The sequence below is a fragment of the Apodemus sylvaticus genome, chromosome 1 (assembly GCF_947179515.1).
Source record: "Apodemus sylvaticus chromosome 1, mApoSyl1.1, whole genome shotgun sequence".
In the NCBI taxonomy this organism is placed as follows: Eukaryota; Metazoa; Chordata; class Mammalia; order Rodentia; family Muridae; genus Apodemus; species Apodemus sylvaticus.
In genome coordinates, this window is record NC_067472.1 from 51365566 (window position 1) to 51387656 (window position 22091).

General features: G+C 40.0%; 2 protein-coding genes and 1 pseudogene across 2 annotated transcripts in view; 2 read left to right on the forward strand and 1 right to left on the reverse strand.

The window, feature by feature from the left end:
• The window catches only part of Dtx4 (deltex E3 ubiquitin ligase 4), an 852074-nt gene that overhangs the window by 662523 nt on the left and 167460 nt on the right, over positions 1–22091 (forward strand). The window lies entirely within an intron of this gene.
• LOC127690116 (small nuclear ribonucleoprotein E-like) lies at positions 16195–16392 on the reverse strand. Its single transcript, XM_052189674.1, has one exon. It carries the CDS (start codon positions 16390–16392, stop codon positions 16195–16197), a length of 198 nt encoding a protein of 65 aa, XP_052045634.1.
• On the forward strand, positions 18092–19154 carry LOC127689684 (olfactory receptor 10V1-like; annotated as a pseudogene).

The window sequence follows — 22091 nt, forward strand, 5'->3', positions numbered from 1 at the left end:
GGAATTTCCAGGGGAAGAAAAAAGCTCAGCAAAGCCGACATAACTGTTATTCAAATTCAAGAGTGTCATGAGCCGGGCGTGGTAGCGCACACCTGTAATCCCAACACTTGGGAGGCAGAGACAGGCAGATTTCTGAGTTCGAGGCCAGCCTGGTCTACCAAGTGAGTTCCAGGACAGCCTGGAATTAAGCTGGTTCAGTAAGTCAGCGAATAAATGACAGTTCATTGTACAATGTCCTAAGTGCCAGGTCTCACAGACAGAGACAGTCCCTTAATTCTATCTTGTGATAATAAACTATGCCACTTTAAAGAGGTGCACCAGCACCCCATCATAGAAGCATGCTGATTTTCAGGCTGGAGAACTGACAGTTAAGAGCTCTTGTCGCACCCATATGACAGTTCCCAAGTGACAGCTCACGAGCATTCCCCAGTCCCAGAGAATCTGATGCCCTCTCCTGGCCTCCATGGGCACCAGGTATGCACACGGTGCACGTGCGTGCATGCAGGCAAAATACCTACACACACAAATAATAGAAATAAATGAAATTTAAAAATCGTGCAGATTTTAAATCTCTCATTTATTTTATACATTTTGGGGAGGGGTGATATTTCCAGGGAAATTCACACACTCACAATCACACATGAGAGGAGAAGAGAGAGGGAGAGGAAGAGGGAGAAGGAGGAGAGGGAGAGGGAGAGAGGGGGAGAGAGGGAAGAGGGAGGGGGAGAGAGGGAGAGAGGGAGAGAGGGAGGGAGAGAGGAAGAGGGAGAGAGAGGAAGAGGGAGAGAGGAAGAGGGAGAGAGGGAGAGAGAGGGGGAGAGAGGAAGAGAGAGGGAGAGGGAGAGAGAGGGGAGAGGGAGAGAGGGAGAGAAGGAGAGAGGGAGGGAGAGAGGGGAGGGACAGGGAGAGGGAGAGGGAAAGGGAGGAATAGGGAGAGAGGGAGAAAGATGGAGAGAGAGGGAGAGGAGAGAGAGGGAGAAAGATGGAGAGAGAGAGAGGGAGAGAGAGGGAGAGAGGGAGAGAGGGAGAGAGGGAGAGGGAGAGAGAGGGAGAGAGGGAGAGAGGGAAAGAGGGAGAGGGAGAGAGAGGGAGAGAGGGAGAGAGGGAGAGAGGGAGAGAGGGAGAGGGAGAGAGAGGGAGAGGGGGAGAGAGGGAGAGAGAGGGAGAAGAGAGGGAGAGGGAGAGGAGAGGGAGAGAGGGAGAGGAAGAGAGGGAGAGGGAGAGGGGGAGAGAGGGAGAGGGATAGAGGGAGAGGGAGAGAGGGAGGGAGAGGGAGAGGGAGAGAGGGAGAGGGAGAGAAGGAGGGAGGGAGAGAGGGGGAGAGACAGGGAGAGGGAGAGGGAAAGGGGGAGGAAGAGGGAGAGGGAGGAGAGGGAGAGAGGTTGTGGGATAGGACCCTATCCTATCTCACACTGTATTTCTGGTTGACCTGAAACTCACTATGTAGACCAGGCTGGCCTCAAATTAACAGAGCTCAGCCTGACTCTGCCTCCTGAGTCCTGGGATTAAAGGCGTGCACTACAACATCTAGCTTTGTTTTGACAAATATTATTGAGTCTTTGCCTTATACACGTCCTAGCTCTCGTTTCTGGGGAAAGGGGGGGAAACAAGAAAGATCAGCACTGAATGAGAAAGAGAATAATGAGTACTACACGGGCCAAACGGCTGAGGGATGCTCCGAAGGCACCACATGCCCGCCTGGCCTGTCAGGGATTTCCCTCTGTTTGCAGCAAGGCTTTTAAACAAAACGTTGTGTGCCATTGCAGTTGTTTCTTACCGCATACAAAGAATTCACATGAAAAAAACTTCTGATTGTTTCTTTTGTAAGATGAGTAGATGCTTTCTATTTTCTACTGCTGTGAAGTTAAAATTGTGATTTTTTTTTTAAAGTAGAGGACTCCCTGAACATATTCATGTGAGTTTCAGGACTGATTCAATGTTAAGCGTATTTATCTAATTTCGGATGTGTGACCTCTTAGTCCTTGGGAACATGTTTCTCTCTGCCTGGCATCAGTTTGACAAGCATGGCTTTCTCAGCTCTTGAGTTCCTGGAAAGCTTCCTGGATTCAAATGCTGCTTTGGAATAGGAACTAGGCAATGGTTTCTTTATAAAACTTCATACTCAGTCTCTGTTCCCTGGCCAATGGATACCCAAGCCTTGGCCTGATGACAGGCACAGGATTCTTCTAATATAAAATCTGAGATAAGGTATGAGATTCTTACCTTTCAATGGACTCCTTTGGACTTCAGTACATTATGAACGTACAAGAATCCTTGGCAAAACTCTGTGCCCTCGATGGCTATGCCTCAAGGCTTTTGTGTGGTCAAATCTCCAGGCTGGCATGGTGGCCACTTCCAGATCACACGTGTTGGTGATTGACAGAATAGTGGTAAAGCATCTTAAAACCAGACATAATTCCTATTCCTTTAGCTCTTCTAAGTCTTTATTCCATTCTACCCTTTTCACTGTTCAAGGTGACAAGTGGCTTTTGCTTACAACATCTTGGTAGCTCAGAACTTACCCTTGAAGTCACAGTGGTATTCAGACTTGAAATTATTTTAAAACAACAATCATAACTAACTTGGCTAACAAACGATTGTTGGTCCCCTGAGGTGACTGAGGTCAGCCCGGGAAACCGAAATCAGGAAGATGAGAAACACTGTACCCAAGAGTTAAATTGCATCAGGGCAATTCCACTGGTACATTTTCCCTAGGGACTGTATTTTAGTCACTTGTTCATGTTTTCAGTGATGAGGTCAATTGGGGGCAAAACAAATTACTTGAAAAATCATTTGCTCATTGTAAGGGTTAAAATTGGGTAGAATAAAATTCAAAATGGGGGTTTGAAGCAATGCACAAGAATGGTTAAATGTTCAGGCAGATCTGCCGTTGGGGAGATGAATCAGCTGGCAAAGTGTTTAGATTCTAAGCATCCATGTAAAAATTGAGATAAAACACTTGTAATTCCAGTGCTGAAGGTGGAGGCAGGAGAATATCTGTTGCTTGCTGGCTAGCCAGTCTAGATAAACTGGAACGTTCATGTTTAGAGCAAGAACTTATCTCAAAAACTAAGGCAGATGGTGATAGAGGAAGGCACCTGATGTTAACCTCTGGGCAGCACACACACACACACACACACACACACACACACACACTCCCCAGCTGATCTGTATTCAGACATTTTTGAATTAAAATTTTGGCTCAGTTACACATAAGTTTTTGAGTAAGTTACTTTTTTTTTTTAAATCTTCATTTTCCTAATCTGCAAATGGGGAGCAATACTATCCCTCTCCTCTCATGGGCTAGTAGTGGAAATAGACTGAGATAATGCATGGACAATGCTTATCACAAGAAATAGCATAGCCGGGCGGTGGTGGCACACGCCTGAAATCCCAGCACTCTGGGAGTCAGAGGCAGGTGGATTTCTGAGTTTGAGGCCAGCCTGGTCTACAGAGTGAGTTCCAGGACAGCCCGGGTGATACAGAGAAACCCTGTCTCGGGGGGGGGGGGGGGGGAGGGGGAAGAACTAGCCGACAATTAGCTCTATCACAATTACTGTGCTGTTCAGAGAGAACACTGTAAAATTCCTATGGTGCAGAGAACTGAGAATTGTTGATGTAATCTAACCCCATTTCCAATATGGCTGCTCATTTACACCATTTTTTTTTGACAAATTAAATAACTCAGATCATCCACAATGGCATATGAAATAGGAGTACAGGGAATAAAAACTTCAAAGGAAATAGTTCTAGAGAATTGTTATCACATACAGGTCTGAACCTTGAGGAAAGACATTCATGAGATCTGACATACAACTTTACCTTCTCTGAGTATCACACTAAGGCATGAGGGATAAGAGGTCTGTTACGAAGATTCTGGAACCCGCTTCTTCCAACAGCTCAACATCATTCAATGACTGCAAAGGAAATTCTGTATTCTTTAAAATATTATATTCAATATATTGTATGGACAATCAATGCTTCACTACAAAATAGATTTTACAGAAAATGATTTTTATCAAACTGTAAGGGGCTGGATATATTAAATTCATTTTGACATGGTATTTTCAACTTGTGTTATGTTTATTAGGACAACATCACTCTAAGTGGGGAGGCATCTGTGTGTGCTACTAACATATCACCTCCTTTTAATCTTGCCCTTTTTCTGCATCTCAGCTCATGACTGCTCTCTGTTTCTCTACTTCTGCATCCATCAGTTACCTATTACAAGCTGTCTGACTTCAGAATGTTTTATTTTTTATTTCATTTTCATTGTGATGTAACCTGGAAGCAACAACTCTTGGTAGATAAGATGTTAGCATGTTTAATCAAACTAGGTTACAGAATTGCTACTTGATAATTGCACACAATGAATGAAATAATTTTTTTTCATTTGTTGAGCATTCTAGCTTTCCCAATCCATCTGAACCACCCACGTTTTTCTTTTTATGAATTCCTCATATAAATTTGTAAATTATTTGTATATATATATATATATATATATACAAATATATATATATACATATATATATATGTATATATGGAGTAGAGAGAGAGAGAGAGAGAGAGAGAGAGAGAGAGAGAGAGATACTAGTTGTTCACCAGATTTACTTATTTACTTTTTCTCATGGAAATCTAACTTTAACAACACAGAGGTAAGAAAACTGCTCAGAAAATCCCAAGCCTTGTGGCTCAGGCTGAACTCCCTGACATTGGCTGCAGGGCTGAGAAACGTGCTGACTGAATGACAGCAAGGATGGCAATGAACTGAACAAAGTCAGAGAAATCCACCACAATGTGCTAACCTGACAATAAAGAAGGTTTACCCTGGAATTTCTGAAAAGATCATGGATCCCATTGGAAAGTCTTTTAGAATTCCTTTTTCCGGGTTTCATCATGCCTTTTCATGTAACTATGTAATATACTCTGAGCAGAGTCCTCCCATCTTCCTGCTCCCTAACGTCCCTCTTTTGTTCTTCCAGTCCTCTAACTCTACTTTTTCATGAAATTGATCAAATAAAGTTCTAGTGGCTGATTTTAAGGTAACGGAGATAAATGAACAGCTTGACAAAGAATCAGAATGGCTGCTTTACAGTGTTTCAGCAAATTTTGGGGAAACACAGGAAGTAATTAAAAATATATTAGAGAAATTTAACAGAGATTGAAATAATTAGATAGAAAATAAAAGTCCTACAGATGAAAAATGAAATGAACTAAATAAAAATTACAATAAGGAACCTCAATTTCAAATGATCAAGTGGAAGATAGAATCTGTGAACTGGAAAATGCATTATTTGAAAATATCCATCAATAGAGATGTAAGAAAAAATAACGTGTGATGGCAAGGATTCCAGATTTATTGGGCAGAATTCAAATATAAAAATTAAAGTTATTATTGCTAAAGAGGGACCAAAGACACAGGGAAATATTTATATATGCAATAGCTGAAAACTTTAAATCCAGAAGGTTATATAAATATCTGAGTTAGAATATCTTCAGTAAGATTCAGTCAAACTTTCAAAAATGAAATATAAAGAAAAGACCTGAAAAACACATGAGACAGGAATGAAATAATTTATGATGGATATTTTCCTTTTTTATTGAAAAAGGAAGTAAAAACATTTTATGATAAAATTGCAGATTTACATAGAAAATATTTCTAATAAAATTGAGGAAATATATAAAAAACACGTTAAAATAGACAATTTTCATGGAAAATTAAAGAGTAAAATTGTAGACATAAAATTGTTAAATTAACTGAAAAAGGAAGTAGAAACATTTTATGATAGAATTGAAGATTTACATGGAAAATATTTCTGATAAAATTGAAAAAATATAGAATAACATGTTAAATTTGAAGATTATCATAGAAAATTACACAGATAAAATGGTAGGCATAAAATATTTCTAACTTCATTGAAAGTGGAATTGTAAACATTTTCTGATAAGACTGAAGATCTACAAGGAAAATATTTCTGATAAGATTGAAGAAATATATAGAAAAACACATTAAGATTAACTATTTCATGGAAAAATTATACAGATAAAATGGTAGGCATAAAACATTACTAAATTAATTGAAAGAGGAATTAACAAATATTTTCTGATAAAATTGAATATTTACATGAAAAATATTTCTGTTAGTCTATTGGGGAATTGAGTCCATTGATGTTAAGAGATATTAAGGAATAGTGATTGTTGCTTCCTGTTATTTTTGATTTTTTTTTAATGTTTGTGTGGTCACTTTCTTTTGGGTTTGTTGGGAGAAGATTACTTTCTTGCTTTTTCTAGGGTGTAGTTTCCTTCCTTGTGTCGGCATTTTCCATCTATTATCCTTTGTAGGGCTGGGTTTGTGGAAAGATATTGTATAAATTTGGTTTTGTTATTGAATATCTTGGTTTCTCCATCTATGGTGATTGAGAGTTTGGCTGGGTATAGTAGTTGGGGCTGGCATTTGTGTTCTCTTAGAGTCTGTATGAGGTCTGCCCAGGATCTTCTAGCTTTCATGGTCTCAGGAGAGAAGTCTGATGTAATTCTGATAGGCCTGCTTTTATAAGTTACTTGACCTTTTTCCCTTACTGCTTTTAATATTCTTTCTTTGTTTAGTGCATTTGGTATTTTGATTATTATGTGATGGGAAGAATTTTTGTTCTGGTCCAGTCTGTTTGGAGTTCTGAAGGCTTCTTGTATGTTCATGGGCATCTCTTTCTTTAGGTTAGGGAAGTTTTCTTCTATAATTTTGTTGAAGATATTTATTGGCCCTTTAAATTGGAAATCTTCTCCCTCTTCTATACCTATAATCCTTAGGTTTGGTCTTCTCATTGTGCCCTGGATTTCCTGGATGTTTTGGCTTACAAGTTTTTTTGCATTTTATATTTTTCATTTTCTTTGACTGTTGAGTCAATGTTTTCTATGGTATCTTCAGTACCTGAGATTCTTTCTTCTATCTCTTGTATTCTGTTGTTGATGCTTGCACCTGTGACTCCTGATTTCTTTCCAAGGTTTTCTATCTCCAGAGTTGTCTCCCTTTGTGATTTCTTCATTGTTTTTACTTCCACTTTTAGATCCTGGATGGTTTTGTTCAGTTCCTTCACTTGTTTGTGTTTTCCTGTAATTCTTTAAGGGATTTTTGTGTTTCCTCTTTAAGGGCTTCTGCCTGTTGACCCATGTTTGCTTGTATTTCTTTAAGGAATTTTTGTGTTTTCTCTTTAAGGACTTTTACCTATTGACCCATGTTCTCCCGTATTTCTTTAAGTGAGTTATTTATGTCCTTCTTGAAGTCCTTTATCAGCACCATGAGATACAATTTTAAATCCAACTCTTGCTTTTCCAGTGTGTTGAGGTATCCGGGACTTGCTGTGGTGGGAGAACGGGGTTCTGATGTTGCCAAGTAGCCTTGGTTTCTGTTGGTAGGGTTCTTGCCTTGCCTTTTGCCATCTGGTGTTAGTTGGTCTTGCTGTCTCTGGCTGGAGCTTGTTTCTCTTGTGGGCCTGTAAGCCTGTGTCTGTACTCCTGGGAGACCAACTCTCTTCTGGCAGGGTCTGCCCACAGAAGGCTGTAGAGATGCCTGGTTTCCTGGTGTAAATGGCTCCTGGATGGCTCTTGTTCCAGCTGCTCCACTGATCGTATGCCCTGTGCACTCCTACCTGTTCTTGTCAATATGAGAGATATTGAAGAAAAGGGGGAGATCTCATCTCCATGCTCAGAAGTGGAAGAACTGCTGGGAGATCATTCTTTCCTGGCGGGTTGTGTACAGAAGGCTGTGGCACCGCCTGACTCCCTGTTGCAAATGGCAACCGAAGGCACCTGTCCCAGCTGCTCCACTAATCATATGACCAGTGAGCTTTTAGCTTTTTCCCCTCCAGAGAGAATGTGGAGATCTCACCTTTGCTCTCAGAAGTGAAAGCGCTGCTGGGAGATCACTCTCTCCTGGTGAGCTGTGCACAGAAGGCTGTGGAGTCCCCTCATGAAGGAGTTTTAACGTGTGATTGTAGGCTTCTTAGCATAGACCTTCTAGGTCATGATAAAAATGAGGTGACATTTTCAAAATGTTAAAGATTACAAGAAGTTGTGCCATGTAAGAACATTGTATCCAGCAAAAGTATTCTTCAGAAATGAAGGAGAGATAAAGACTTTTCTCAACCAACAAGAGCTTAGGAATGCATCACTACTCAACCTTTGTCACGAGAAGTACCCCAAGTAGGTCATCAAGCTGACAACACAAATACATCTAAACATGTCAAACTGTGTGGAAGGTAAACAGTCAAGTGTAAAACAACCTTGTGCTATGCAGGTCATGTTTAAATTATATAATTACTATTAAGGCAATGAAACAAAAATTAAAAAAATACCATAAATTATTAAATGATGTGTTAATATAAAAAGGTGTAAACTGTGACAGTAAAAACTCAAAATGCTGAAGGAGGAGTAGAGGAAAAGTGTAATATCTTTGTGATCAGAGTTGTGATCTAAATTAGCCTGTTATAAGATGAGAATAGACACTTACAGTATACAAAACAAGTAAAAAGAAAGGAATTAAGCAAAAAGCTGGAGAGCTGGCACAGAGGTTAAAAATACTGGTTGCTTTTGCAGAGGACCCAGGGTTCTATTGCCAGCACCCACTTGGTGACCTACAACTATCTGTAACTCCTATTTCAGGAGATCTAGCATTGTCTTCTGGCATCCCAGGGTACCAAGCGTGCATAGGGTACCACGTACACATATATACGTGCAAACAAAATATGTATACCCATTCAAATAAGCAAGCAAGAAAGCAACCAGACCAAAACCAACCCAAAAACTTACTATTAGAGAAAATTGCTTACCCACAAAGATACACAGAGAGAAAAAAGGAAGATGTACAAATAGCAGGTGAGGTGACGGAGTCAGGAAAGACACTTGTCGTCAAGCTTGGCAACCTGAGTTTGATTCCCAGAACCCACAGAATAGAAGGGAGAGCAAACGCCCACAAATTGACTTCTGACTTCCGCATGTTCCCCTCCAAACAATTAAATAAATAAACAAATGTCACAAAAGAAATATGTACAAAACAACTAGAAAACAATTTAAAAATGCAAGTAGTATATCATTACATTTTAATAATTATTCTATGAATGGTATGAAACCAAACCAAACAAAAAAGTATGAAGTAGCTAGCTGAATAGATGGGGAAAAATGACCTAAGTATGTACTGTTAAAAAAAAAGACTTGAAGGAAATTCTGAGGAGGATGTGGACAAGAAACATTCATGATAGAAATGCAATCTAGTCTAACAATCACTATCCAAAGCAGTTTTCAGGTTTCCTCAAAACTAAAAATGGATCTATTAAATGACCCACATATATCACTCTTGGATATTTACCCTAAAGGCTTTAGTGAAGAATATATCACAGGCATATAATACTCTTCACAGTAGCTGAGTTATAGACCCAACCTAACTGTCCATCAACAGAGGAATACATTAAGTATATGTGACTTACATCATAATGGACTTTTTTGATCCATGAAAAAGAGTGAAGTTACGTTGTTTGCAGAAAAATAGAAGCAACTGCAGATAATTATAATAAAGAAATTAAGTCAGTCTCAGAAAGACAAATATTGTGTGCTTTCTCCCATTTGTGGATCCTAGATTTTGTATAAGCACATGAAGTTAGCAAAAATTCTTTGTAGTTTGGAATAAAATAGAACTAGAAACAAACTATTTATTAGCACTTATTTAATTTTTTTGAAGTTGCAAAGTAATAGACCTCAGTATCACAGTTTTACAATACCATGCCCAACTATCCAAGACAGCTTTCATTTACGACAGTAAAGCTGAGTGGTTACGACAGGTACTGTGTGACCCATGATACCAAAAAATACATCTGTTCTCCAGGATTTCACAAACAAGTTGTGTTAACCATTGCAATGGAGACTGCCTTTAATTATGAACAGATGCTTCATTAAGAAACATTATAGTAAAATCTCGTAGCAGGATCTGGAGGGATGGCTCATTGATTTAGAATATTTGCTACTCTTGCAGAGGACCTGGGTGCTGTTCTCAGTACCCTCATCGGATGGCTCACAACTCCAGCTCTAGGAGATCATATGTGTGCACCCCACACCTCCATAACTGAAAAGAAAATCTAAACACAAGCAAGGAAGCAAACAAACCTCATAGTAAGCCTTGCTTTCTATTTTTAAATTAACTGTTTATTATTTGTGAATTTCATACCATGCACCACACAGTTTCACTCATCTCCTTATTCCTTCATATGCCCTCTGCCCTTACAAATTCCCCTACAAAAGAAAAAAAAAAGATCTTGCCATGGAAGGTGCAGTGTGTCACAGTGTGTTCCACATATACCCTTTTGTTCACACATCTTTTCTTGCAAACGTTCATTGCAATGAGTCGTTGTTCTGTTTTAAAGCCTCTGGCTTCTGTTACAATATCAATACTGGGTTGTTGCCTTGAGGCATGGAGATTCTGCGACCTTGGAGCTACGGGATCAACCCCTTGATGCACTCCAGCAATTCACAGATGGGATAGATATTGGGGAGGGCCAACTTAAAGCTGTGGATCTGGGTCTGGCTGGTAGCTGAGCTGGTCAGCCAGCCAGCTCTGCTGCACACACACCACCAAGGCGTGCTCTCCAACACTGCCCCAGCTCGCCCATCCAATGCCCCAGCTGGCAAGGGGCAAAGTCAGTTCTCAAGCTCTCACACTCTAACCAGGGCCTTCACCACCAGGGTTACTAGTGTGTTGCCCAGGTGAGGTGCAGGGCCCTTTCTCCTAAGGCAGAGGATGGCCTTGTTGGACATTAAAGGGAGGAGAGGTCCTTTATCCTGAGAAGGACCCAGTATAGGGGAATGCCAGGACAGGGAAGCAGGAGTGGGTGATTGGTGAGCAGGGGGAGGGGGATGGGTTAGGTTTTCTTTCTTTCTTTCTTTCTTTCTTTCTTTCTTTCTTTCTTTCTTTCTTTCTTTCTTTCTTTCTTTCTTTCTCTCTCTCTCTCCCTCTCTCTCTCTTTCTCTCTCTCTCTCTCTCTTTCTTTCTTTCTTTCTTTCTTTCTTTCTTTCTTTCTTTCTTTCTTTCTTTTTTCTTTTTTTTTTGTCAGGGGAGAAACTAGGAAATGGGTCAACATTTGAAATGTAAATAATAGCGTGTCCTGCCCAGGGAGCATGGAAGGAGAGAAGCCCCGCGACCATATTTGCTGCCTGCCTGGACAGAAAAGGATCACTAGGTACTGTACCACCCTGAGCTTTAGATTTCTGGTGGTGCAAACCGCCAGGGGTCTGCCTGCACTCAGGAACTGAACACGTAGGCGGGTTTTGTCTGCCAGCCCGCCGGACTTGCGGCCTGTGTCCTGCCCAGGGAGCTTGGAAGGAGAGAAGCCCCGCGGCCATATTTGCTGCCTGCCGGGGACAGAAAAGGATCACTAGGTACTGTGTCGCCCTGAACTTTAGATTTCTGGTGGTGCAAACCGCCAGGGGTCTGCCTGCACTCAGGAACTAAGCACACAGGCAGTTCATCTGCAAGCCAGTTCATCGCAGGACCTGTGTCCTATGTGAGAATCAACAGAGGGAGTGACCCCCCCACCACAACATCTTCGCTCCATAATAGAGCAGACAGAGAACACCTGGTTAACCTTGACAACCTAAGTATAACATTGCTTGAGGCAAGACAGAGAAGGGCTCCAAAGGCACAAAAGAGGAAGGGATCATATCAGTAATCTGTGCCAGAAGAAACCCAGTCATCCAGTGTTGCAGAGATAACCTTAAAGATCCACAGTAGGTTGAAGCAGCAGCCAGTGACAATAAGACCATCTAACACCTGGGAGAACTAGATGGCTAAAGGCAAACATAGGAATGTTACTAACAGAAACCAAGGCATTATGGCAGCATCTGAACCCAATTCTCCAACAATAGCAAGTCCTGGATACCCCAACACACCAGGAAAACAAGATTTGGATTTAAAATCACTGGTCATGATGCTGGTACAGGAACACATGAAGGACATACTTAAAGAAATTCAGGAGAAAATGGATCAAAAATTAGAAGCCCTTACAAGGGAAACACAAAAATCATGGAAAGAAATTCAGGAGAATACAAAAGCCAATAAGGAGGAAATGAAAAAATCACTTAAAGAAATACAGGAGAACCTTGATCAACAGGCAGAAGTCACGAAAGAGGAAACACAAAAATCTCTTAAAGAATTAGAGGAAAACACAAACAAGCAAATGACAGAACTGAGCAAAAACTTCCAGGATCTAAAAACAGAAGTAGAAACAACTAAGAAAGCACAAAGGGAGACAACTTTGGAGATAGAAAACCTTGGGAAGAAATCAGGGACCATAGACGCAAATATCAACAACAGAATACAAGAGATAGAAGAAAGAATCTCAGATGCCAAAGATACCATAGAAACCATGGACTCAACAGTTAAAGAAAATGCAAAATGCAAAAAGCTTGTAACCCAAAATATCCAGGAAATCCAGGACACAATGAGAAAGCCAAATCTAAGGATTATAGGCATTGATGAGAGTGAAGATTTACAACTTAAAGGGCCAGCAAATATCTTCAACAAAATTATGGAAGAAAACTTCCCTAACCTAAAGAGAGAGATGGCCATGAATATACAAGAAGCCTACAGAACTCCAAACAGACTGGACCAGAATAGAAATACCTCCCATCACATAATAATAAAAACCCCAAATGTACTAAACAAAGAATACTTAGGGCAGTAAGAGAAAAAGGCCAAGTAAAAGGAAAACCTATCAGAATTACACCAGATTTCTCACCAGAGACCATGAAAGCTAGAAGATCCTGGGCAGAACTCATGCAGACTCTAAGAGAACACAAATGCCAGCCGAGACTACTATACCCAGCGAAACTCTCAATTACTATAAATGGAGAAATCAAGATATTCCATGACAAAACCAAATTTACACAATATCTTTCTACAAACCCAGCCCTACAAAGGATAATAGGGGGAAAACACCATTACAAACAAGGGAAACTATACCCTGGAAAGAGCAGGATATTAAGCTTCTTTCATCAAACCCAAAGAAGATAACCACACACATATAAAATTAAAATAAAAAATGATAGGTAGCAATAACCACTACTCCTTGATATCTCTTAACATCAATGGACTCAATTCCCTAATAAAAAGACATAGACTAACAGACTGGTTACGTAAACAGGACCCTACATTTTGCTGCATACAGGAAACACACCTCAGTGTCAAAGACAAAAACTACCTTAGAGTAAAAGGCTGGAAGACAATTCTACAAGCAAATGGTCCCAGGAAACAAGCTGGAGTTGCCATTCTAATTTCAGATAAAATTGACTTCCAACCTAATGTCATCAAAAGAGACATGGAAGGTCACTACTTGCTGGTCAAAGGAAAAATCCAACAAGAAGAGCTCTCAATCCTGAACATCTATGCCTCAAATACAAGGGCGCCCTCATTCATAAAAGAAACTTTACTAAAGCTCAAAGCACACATGCACCTAACACAATAATTGTGGGTGACTTCAACACTCCACTCTCACCAATGGACCAATCAGGAAAACAGAAACTAAACAGGGAGACAATGAAACTAATTAAAGCTTTGAACCAATTGGAGTTAATATATATATATATATATATATATATATATATATATATATATATACACACACACATATATATATATATATACACACACACACAACACACACACATATATATATATATATATATATGTTATATATATATATAACTTTTCATCCCAAAGCAAAAGAATATACCTTTTTCTCAGCACCTAGTGGTACCTTCTCCAAAATCGATCATATAGTTGGCCACAAGACAGACCTCAACAAATATAAGAAGATTGAAATAATCCCATGCCTCCTATCAGATCACTATGGAGTAAAAGTGGTCTTTAGTAACAGTAAAAACAACAGAAAGCCCACAAACACATGGAAACTGAACAATACTCTACTCAATGATACCTTGGTCAAGGAAGAAATAAAGAAAGAAATCAAAGATTTCTTAGAATTTAATGAAAATGAAGGCACAACAATACACAAATCTATGGGACACAATGAAAGCAGTGCTAAGAGGAAAACTCATAGCTTTGAGTGCCTCCAAAAAGAAATTCGAGAGAGCATACACTAGAAGATTAACGGAACAACTGAAAGCCCTGGAACAAGAAGAAGCTAATTCACCCAGGAGGAGAAGAATACAGGAAATCATCAAACTCAGGGCTGAAATCAATCAAGTAGAAACCAAGAGAACCATACAAAGAATCAACAAGACCAAAAGCTGGTTCTTTGAAAAAATCAACAAGATAGATAAACCCTTAGCCAGACTAACCAAAGGGCACAGAGAAAGTATCCAAATTAACAAAATTAGAAATGAAAATGGAGATATTACAACAAAAACAGATGTCCAAAGCTCTTGGTGGAGGAAATGCATAAAAAGCCACCTGATAACTTAATGTTCTTGTGATTTTTCATTAGCTTGAGGTAAGCTTTACCTTTTGTTTAGAAAAGAATCTCTGTGATAATGGATTCTATCTGTCTTCTCTCTCTCTCCCTCCCTCCCTCCCTTCCCCCTCTCTTTCTTTCAATTGTGCAATTAAATTACAACAATCAGAGTTCTTATTTTTTTATCACATATTAAAATGATCTATGGTTTTATGCTAGGTGCACTTAAGAAAAAAAAAGATTTCAACGAGGTAGTGGTACCTGCCTTTGGTCCCAGCACTTGGCAGACAGAAGCAGGCAGATCTCTGTGAGTTTGAGGCCAGTCTGGTCTACAAGAGGGTGTTCCAGGATAACCAAAGAGAAACCTGTCACAAACAAACAAACAAACAAACAAAACAAAAACAGAAAAAAGATTTCTTGCTCTCAACTGGTAGGTGAAATGCTTTTCTCCTATAGAAAAAAATGTGGTAAATCACTGTTTTCCTCCAAGTCCATGTATGTAAAGATGAAAGCCAAAAAGGTGACAGATATGAGGACATGGCCAAGGCAAGTCAACATGGAGCAGTGAGTAAGTGTACACAACATGCAACCTCTTGGGTGGAGTCAGAATGTGGGTTTTGTGTTTATCTGTAAAGCGAGGGTAACAGCACCTTCTTCTTTGTCACTTTACTGTGAAGAATAAATGACTTAACTAATAGAAAGTAATAGACTAGTGCCAAACATCCAATAAACACTAGTCACAATTATTTTCAATACATGAAACATCACCATACACTTAGATTATCTTAGTTACTAATCTTTACCTTTTCTTGTTAGCTTTTGTTGAACTGGTGTAGCTCTTAGGAGAAAGTTTCATTTTATTCATTATGTGCAAACAGTGTGTTAGTGTGTATAAGCACAAAGAAAAGCTGTCCTGTCACCAAGGAAGCCAGAAGTCTGTCTGTCTATCTATCTATCTATCTATCTATCTATCTATCTATCTATCTATCTATCTATCTATCTATCTATCTATCTATCTATCTTTCTTTCTGTCTGTCTATCTATCTATCTATCTATCTATCTATCTATCTATCTATCTATCTATCTATCTATCTATCCCTATCTATGTATCGCTAGGGATACCAACATGTACGCAGATGATTCAAAAGGGAATGAGGCAGAGTGAAGGGATGTGTTGACCAAGTACACAGTGTGCAACAGCTGTCCAGCTGTCCAGATCTTGTTTTGTTTTAGTTACACTGTAGTTACACTGTATTAGTTAAATTGAGTATTGCTGTTCATTAACTTAAACTCTGGATTCTATTGGCACTGTGGAAATTAGTCTCTTGCATTGCTTCTTATTTGATTTATATAACAAATGTTTTTATTTATGTTAATGCATCATCTTTATAAATATAGTTTCAATTATATTGCATGGGCTTAATCTAGAATTCTGTGGAGAAATTAATACTTAAAGATAGTTGCTAGAGAAGCAGAGGGCTCAAAACTTTAGAAAAAAGTTGTTTTTATTATTTATCATCTCATAGAGAAATAAGTTTCATTGTAACCACTTTTTTTAAAAACAAAAACAATCTCACAGCATTTATTGTCACCTAATGATAATGTGCAAGTAAAACAGGCTGAGTAAATGTTGCTCCCTGCAGAAGACACCTTTAAACACACTGAACTGCCTTCTCAACTTCTAGCATGCTTGACCATTGCTAGTTGGAAACACTTTGGAGCAGAGTAATATTATTTCCTTTTAGCATGATCGGCCCAGTTGTTTTCTTGACTTTGTTTTAGAATGAATCTCTTCTGCATCATCTAATATGAGGTTCATGTACTCATCAAAGCCAACAATACAACCCTCTATCCACATGTTCACTTGTTCATACAGCCATATCTGAATTTGAGATCTATTTTGCAAGTATCTGAAGATAAGGCTGACGGGCTTCACCATCACCTTCTGCTCCTTCTGACCTTGGCCACAAACACCATGGTGGAAATCACAAAGATCACATTAGTAGGAGGCTCATTGTAACTACTTTTAAACAAACTTATCATTATCTCTAATGATATCTTGAAATGTTCTATTTTGTAAAAATATTGAGAATTTTGCAAGCTATGTTCATATAAGTGTTCTTTATACCACCTTTTACTGAGTGTAGGTTAAAGATATCTCAAACCAAATGTTAGCATTTTTAATCAAATTTATTCTTACTTTATCTTGATCGTATACACCCTAGTTCCTACTCACTTTCCATGCAGGACTCTTCCATGTGCCCTGTATTCTTCTCACATTTATGTCCTCTTTTCAGTTAGCATGGGCTACATGAGCATAAGCAACTTAGTCTGCTGGTTGGTCACACTCAAAAGGAAATGATTTCTCCTCCAGCAGCACAGTCATCATAAAAACAAAGAAAACCCAAACATCATATTGAAGCTTAGGCTATGTTGGTTATGAAACTAGCATAAACCAATAGTTAAGTTTATACTTTGATTTCATCCTTCTCTTTTAGCATAATAGTGTTCTTAGCTTGGCCTTTCTGAGTGTCCACTGCAAACATCAAGGGAAAGACCATTCTGTTGCTAATTTATCCAGTTTCACCCAACTGAAAAAGTTAACCACAATCACATGGAAATGTGTGCAGGCATCTGTGAGTCCATATTGCAGCTTACTTAAGTTCAGAAACATGGGAGTATCAGTAGAGGTACAACTGGTGACCAGGGCAATGGAGATTTTTAAACTTTATTTCCTGAAGTTGCACTCAGCAAAAAACTCCATTTTCACTTATAAAATTGTTTCGTGAGTCAGGATTTAATAATTGGATTGATAATGCAAGAAAAAGAAGCTATCTTTTAAGACTTTCAGAATTGACCAACATAGCTTAGAAAGCATTTAAATGAGACTACACTGGGCCTATGGTATCAAGGTAGGTGAGGGTGTAGGCCATGTACAAGGAGTTTGGAAATCTGTTGTAAGGTAGATGCCATTGGTCCAAGGATAAAGGGAAATGTGGAAGAAGATGGAGCAACTGCAAGGTTACTGTTTGGCACAATGCAACTGTGAAGTTGAATTGTTGAAGACTCAAGAAAAAAATATCAGAATCCCAAGTTTTAAAGGATTACATAGGTAAAAATGCATCCTATTTTATTGATCTGGGCTCTGAAAACCCACATTTGCAGAATGGGCAAAGGCCAGGCACACCTTCTGAGCCTGGTGTGGGAATCACATGCATCCTTAGAGATCTGTACTTGTGAGCTGTTCCATGAATGTGTAGTCATAGAAACAAAAGGACCTGAGGCTGGTGAGAAAGTTTGGCTCCAAAAGAAGAGGGATGATGATGAGGAACAGCATGGACGAGTCAAGGGAAGGTACCAAGAACCTCATGCTCACCTGGCATCGGTCTCTGTGTTTGTAGTCACAGAGCCTTGTTCAGTTTTCACCAGCATTCTGAGGTGGGTGTCGTATATTTCTGAGTTTTACAGTGAAAATGCTGGAGTTCCTATTTCTCCAAAGTCACAGAGCTAGCTGGGGTTGACATCCAAAGGAAGCCCAGAGAATAAGCACTTGGTTAACTGCAGACTGTGGTTTTAATGTAGCTTAGCGACACGGGAAAGTAACTTTACCCTTGACTCTTTTCCTTGTACTAAGTCTGATGGAGGAGGAAAATCAGACAGGAGTGGTATATTTCCACTTCCGCCCCTTTTCAACCAACTTTACAGTGGCTTCCCTAGTGTTTGTGGGCTTCTTGCTGCTGTGTCCAGGAAGCCTCGTCAGAAACCTCACCATTGGACTCACAGTCTGGCAGGATCACTCCCTCCATACCCCGATGTACTTCTTCCTTTTTGTCTTGGCCACATTAGAACTTGGCTATTCCACCAACATTGCATCACTGACTCTGGCTAGCATCCTCTCCATGGGGAAGATGCTTATCTCTCTGCCCAGCTGTGGGGCCCAGATGTTCTTCTTCATCCTTCTTGGAGGATCTGATTGTGTCCTGCTGGCTATCATGGCTTATGACAGGTATGTGGCCATCTGTCATCCATTGCATTACAACCTCATTATGAGCTGGCAGCTGTGTGGGCAGATGACTTTAGGTTCTCTGGGGATGGGATTCCTTTTGTCACTGCCTTTGACCATTCTGATCTGTCACCTCCCGTTCTGTGGTCACAATGAAAGCTACCACTTCTTCTGTGACATGCCCGCAGTCATGCGCCTGGCCTGTACAGATACTCACATACACCAGTCAGCTCTCTTTGCCATTAGCGAGGCTGCAGTGGCCATTTCTTTTCTCCTTATCTGTCTCTCCTATGGTTGCATTGTGGCTACCATCCTGAGGATGACGTCAGCAGAGGGGAAACGCAGGCTTTCTCCACTTGTTCCTCACACCTCCTTGTGGTTGTTCTGCAGTATGGATGTTGTACCCTCATCTACCTTTGCCCTAGCTCCAGTTACTCCCAGGAAGAAGGCTGAGCAGTATCTATTGTCTATACTTTCTTCTCCCCATTGCTGAATCCCCTAATCTACAGTTTAAGGAACCAAGAAGTGACTGATGCAGTAAAAAAAAAAAAAAACAAAAAAAACAAAAAAACAAACAAACAAAAAAAAAAACTTTTGGCAAGAATGTTCTGGCTCAGAAAGCCAAAAAGATTCCTTCCTCACTGAACAAGGGAGAACACACTGTGATGGAAAGGAAACTCAACATTAATAGGCCGTGAGAATGGAGCAGTAGTTGCGCTCATGACTACTTGGGTCTATGAAGTGCTCGATGAAGATACATTATCACCCTCTACTTCTATTAGATTTTCAATAACTGAGTCCTGGATTGACTCATACTGCCTTAAGCAGCCTTTTCTACCACAAGTCTTAAATAAGGGCTGGTAGAGGAAACTCAGGAGAGGAAAAGAGGAAACAAATAAGATTGGTAACAGCAGGTGGTAGATGGCTGTCATTCTGTCACACTTTAAAGGCTTGTAGATACCAGTCCATCAACATACAGAAATGCTTCTTTGACTTTCCTTGTTGGCATCAAATGTCTCCTGAAACCTCATGTCCTTGACACAATCTTGCTGAACGGCACTATTCAACAGTGATCATTTTTAAAAACAATCATTTTTCTTTTTATAAAATTGACTTTAATATGCCATGGTATTAACCCTGCAATAAAGCTCATAGGGTTCCTTAGAGACAGAAGAAATGAATTATTCCTTGCATTTTTTCTTGCACATTGCAAAGGGTATATAGTAAGGGCTCAGCCTTTGTTTGTCCAACAAAGTTGAGTCTTAATCTTTCCTTTGCTTATTTACTTCATTATTTTGCTCTTTGTCCCTTTGTCCTTAGTTCCATCACATGTATGAGTGTTGTATGCATGTATATACACCATGTGTGTGCCTGGTGCTCCAGGAGTTCAGAAGAGGCTGTCAGATCTCTGGAAACTGGAGTTACAGATGGTTGTGAGCCTCCATGTGGGTGCTGGGAGTGGGAACTGAGTCTTCAAGAGCAACAAGTGCCCTTAGCTGCTGAATCTTCCCTCCAACCCCTAATATTTCCTCCACATTAAAAGTAGATAGTAATAATGTCTGTCTGTCTGTCTGTCTGTCTGTCTGTCTGTCTATCTGTCTGTCTTTTTGTCTACCTAATCTTTGGAGCCAGATAAAGTTCCTGTTGCCCTTAATCCAATCTGAGACAAGAATATATCAAGCTTGGGATACTACTGGAGAGGGTTAGATGGAGGACTGGGAACACAGAATGATGCTTCTAGGGCATCTTTTATTTTTTTAATAGAAAAGGGTAAGAGGGGATATGGATCAATGGGTAAAATTGCTTGCTGTGAAACTATGGGAATGTGGGTTTAAGTCCCAAGGACCTACATAAAAACCCAGCATGGCTGTGTGTGCCTGCAGTTCCATGCTTGTAGGGGTGGGGGTGGGAAGTAGTCAGGTAGAACACTGGGGCTTTGCTGGCTGCCAGCCCAGCTTCAGGTTCAGAGAAAGGCCTGGTCTCAAGGGTATACGTTGTAAAGTTGTAGAACAGGCCAATTGATGTCATCTACTGGCCTCAGTCTGTATGGATGGGTCTTCCCATCCATACATGTACCTGCACATATATGTACACATACAACGCAATGTACAAAATAGTAAAGGAACCACTCTCTTCTCTTTATGTATTTTTATTTTCAATTTATGTGTATGTGTGTATATACTCCATGAATGCATGAGCTCCCAGAGGCCAGAAGATGGTGTTGAAGCTCCTGGAGCTGTACTTACAGGCAGCTATGAGTTCCTGACATAGGTGCTGGGATCTGAACATGGGTCTTCTGCAAGAGCAGCAAGTGTGCTTAATCTCTGAACCATCTCTCCAGCCCCCACCCCACTCTTGATGTTGCAAAAACATTGCCATAGATACCAACAGACCTATCTCTTCTTTGATTAAGTCAGGAGCAGAACAGAGAAGAACAATATGAAAACCCAATGGCAAGAATTCTTAGGTCTATGGCCAGGTGAAATCATGAAGCACAAGGATTCACACAATTATTTTCATTAACTCTAATGAGGAGGACATCCAGCCAGGCGGTGGTGGTGCACGGCTGTAATCCCAGCACTCTGGGAGGCAGAGGCAGGCGAATTTCTGAGTTCAAGGCCAGCCTGGTCTACAGAGTGAGTTCCAAGACAGCCAGGGCTATACAGAGAAACCCTGTCTTGAAAAAAAAACAAATCCAAAAAAACAAAACAAAAAACAAAACAAAAACAAAAAACAAAAAAAAAAAAAAAGAAAAAGTGAGGACATCCAATGAGTAGTAGTTTATTGCTAGCCATGCTTTTTGTTGAAATTAATGAATTCTATTTTATATCTTCAATAGCTTTTCAAACAAGATTTGAAGCAGCATAAAAACACTTCTACAAAAGTTAAAGAGACAAAGTCAAAAGAATTGGCTTAAAGAAGAAAATTCAAGCATTTGAACCAGGGAGCCGGGGAGCTTCAGAGCCTTCTGGGCATGGCCTGGCAGGAGAGAGAGATCTCCCAGCAGTGCTTTCACTTCTGAGCTCAGAGGTGTAAGGACACAGGCTTACAGGCCCATAGAAGGAAAAACTCCATTCAGAGACAACAGTATCAACTAGCACCAGAGAAAAACAGATGGTGAAAGGCAAGTACAAGAACCCTACCAAGAGAAACCAAGGCCACATGGCAACATCAGAACCCAGTTCTCCCACCATAGAAAGTCCCAGATACCCCAAACATACCAGAAAAGCAAGAGTTGGATTTAAAATCGTATCTCATGATGCTGATAGAGGGCTTCAAGAAAGACTTAAATAACTCCCTTAAAGAAATACAGGAGAACCAGCATGCAATAAAGACACATGCTCCATTATGTTCATAGCAGCCTTATTTATAATAGCCAGAAGCTGGAAAGAACCCAGATGTCCCTCAAAGGAGGAATGGATACAGAAAATGTGGTATATTTACACAATGGAATACTACTTAGCATTTAGAAACAATGATTCACAAAATTTTTAGGCAAATGGTTTGATCTGGAAAATATCATCCTAAGTGAGATAACCCAATCACAAAAGAATACACATGGAATGCAATCTCTGATAAGTGGATATTAATTAGCCCAGAAGCTCTGAATACCGAAGGCACAAATTGCATAACAA

Coding starts and splice junctions, on each gene's coding strand:
- LOC127690116 (XM_052189674.1), bottom strand. CDS start 16,392: ATGGTGAAGCCCGTCAGCCTTATCTTCAGATACTTGCAAAATAGATCT.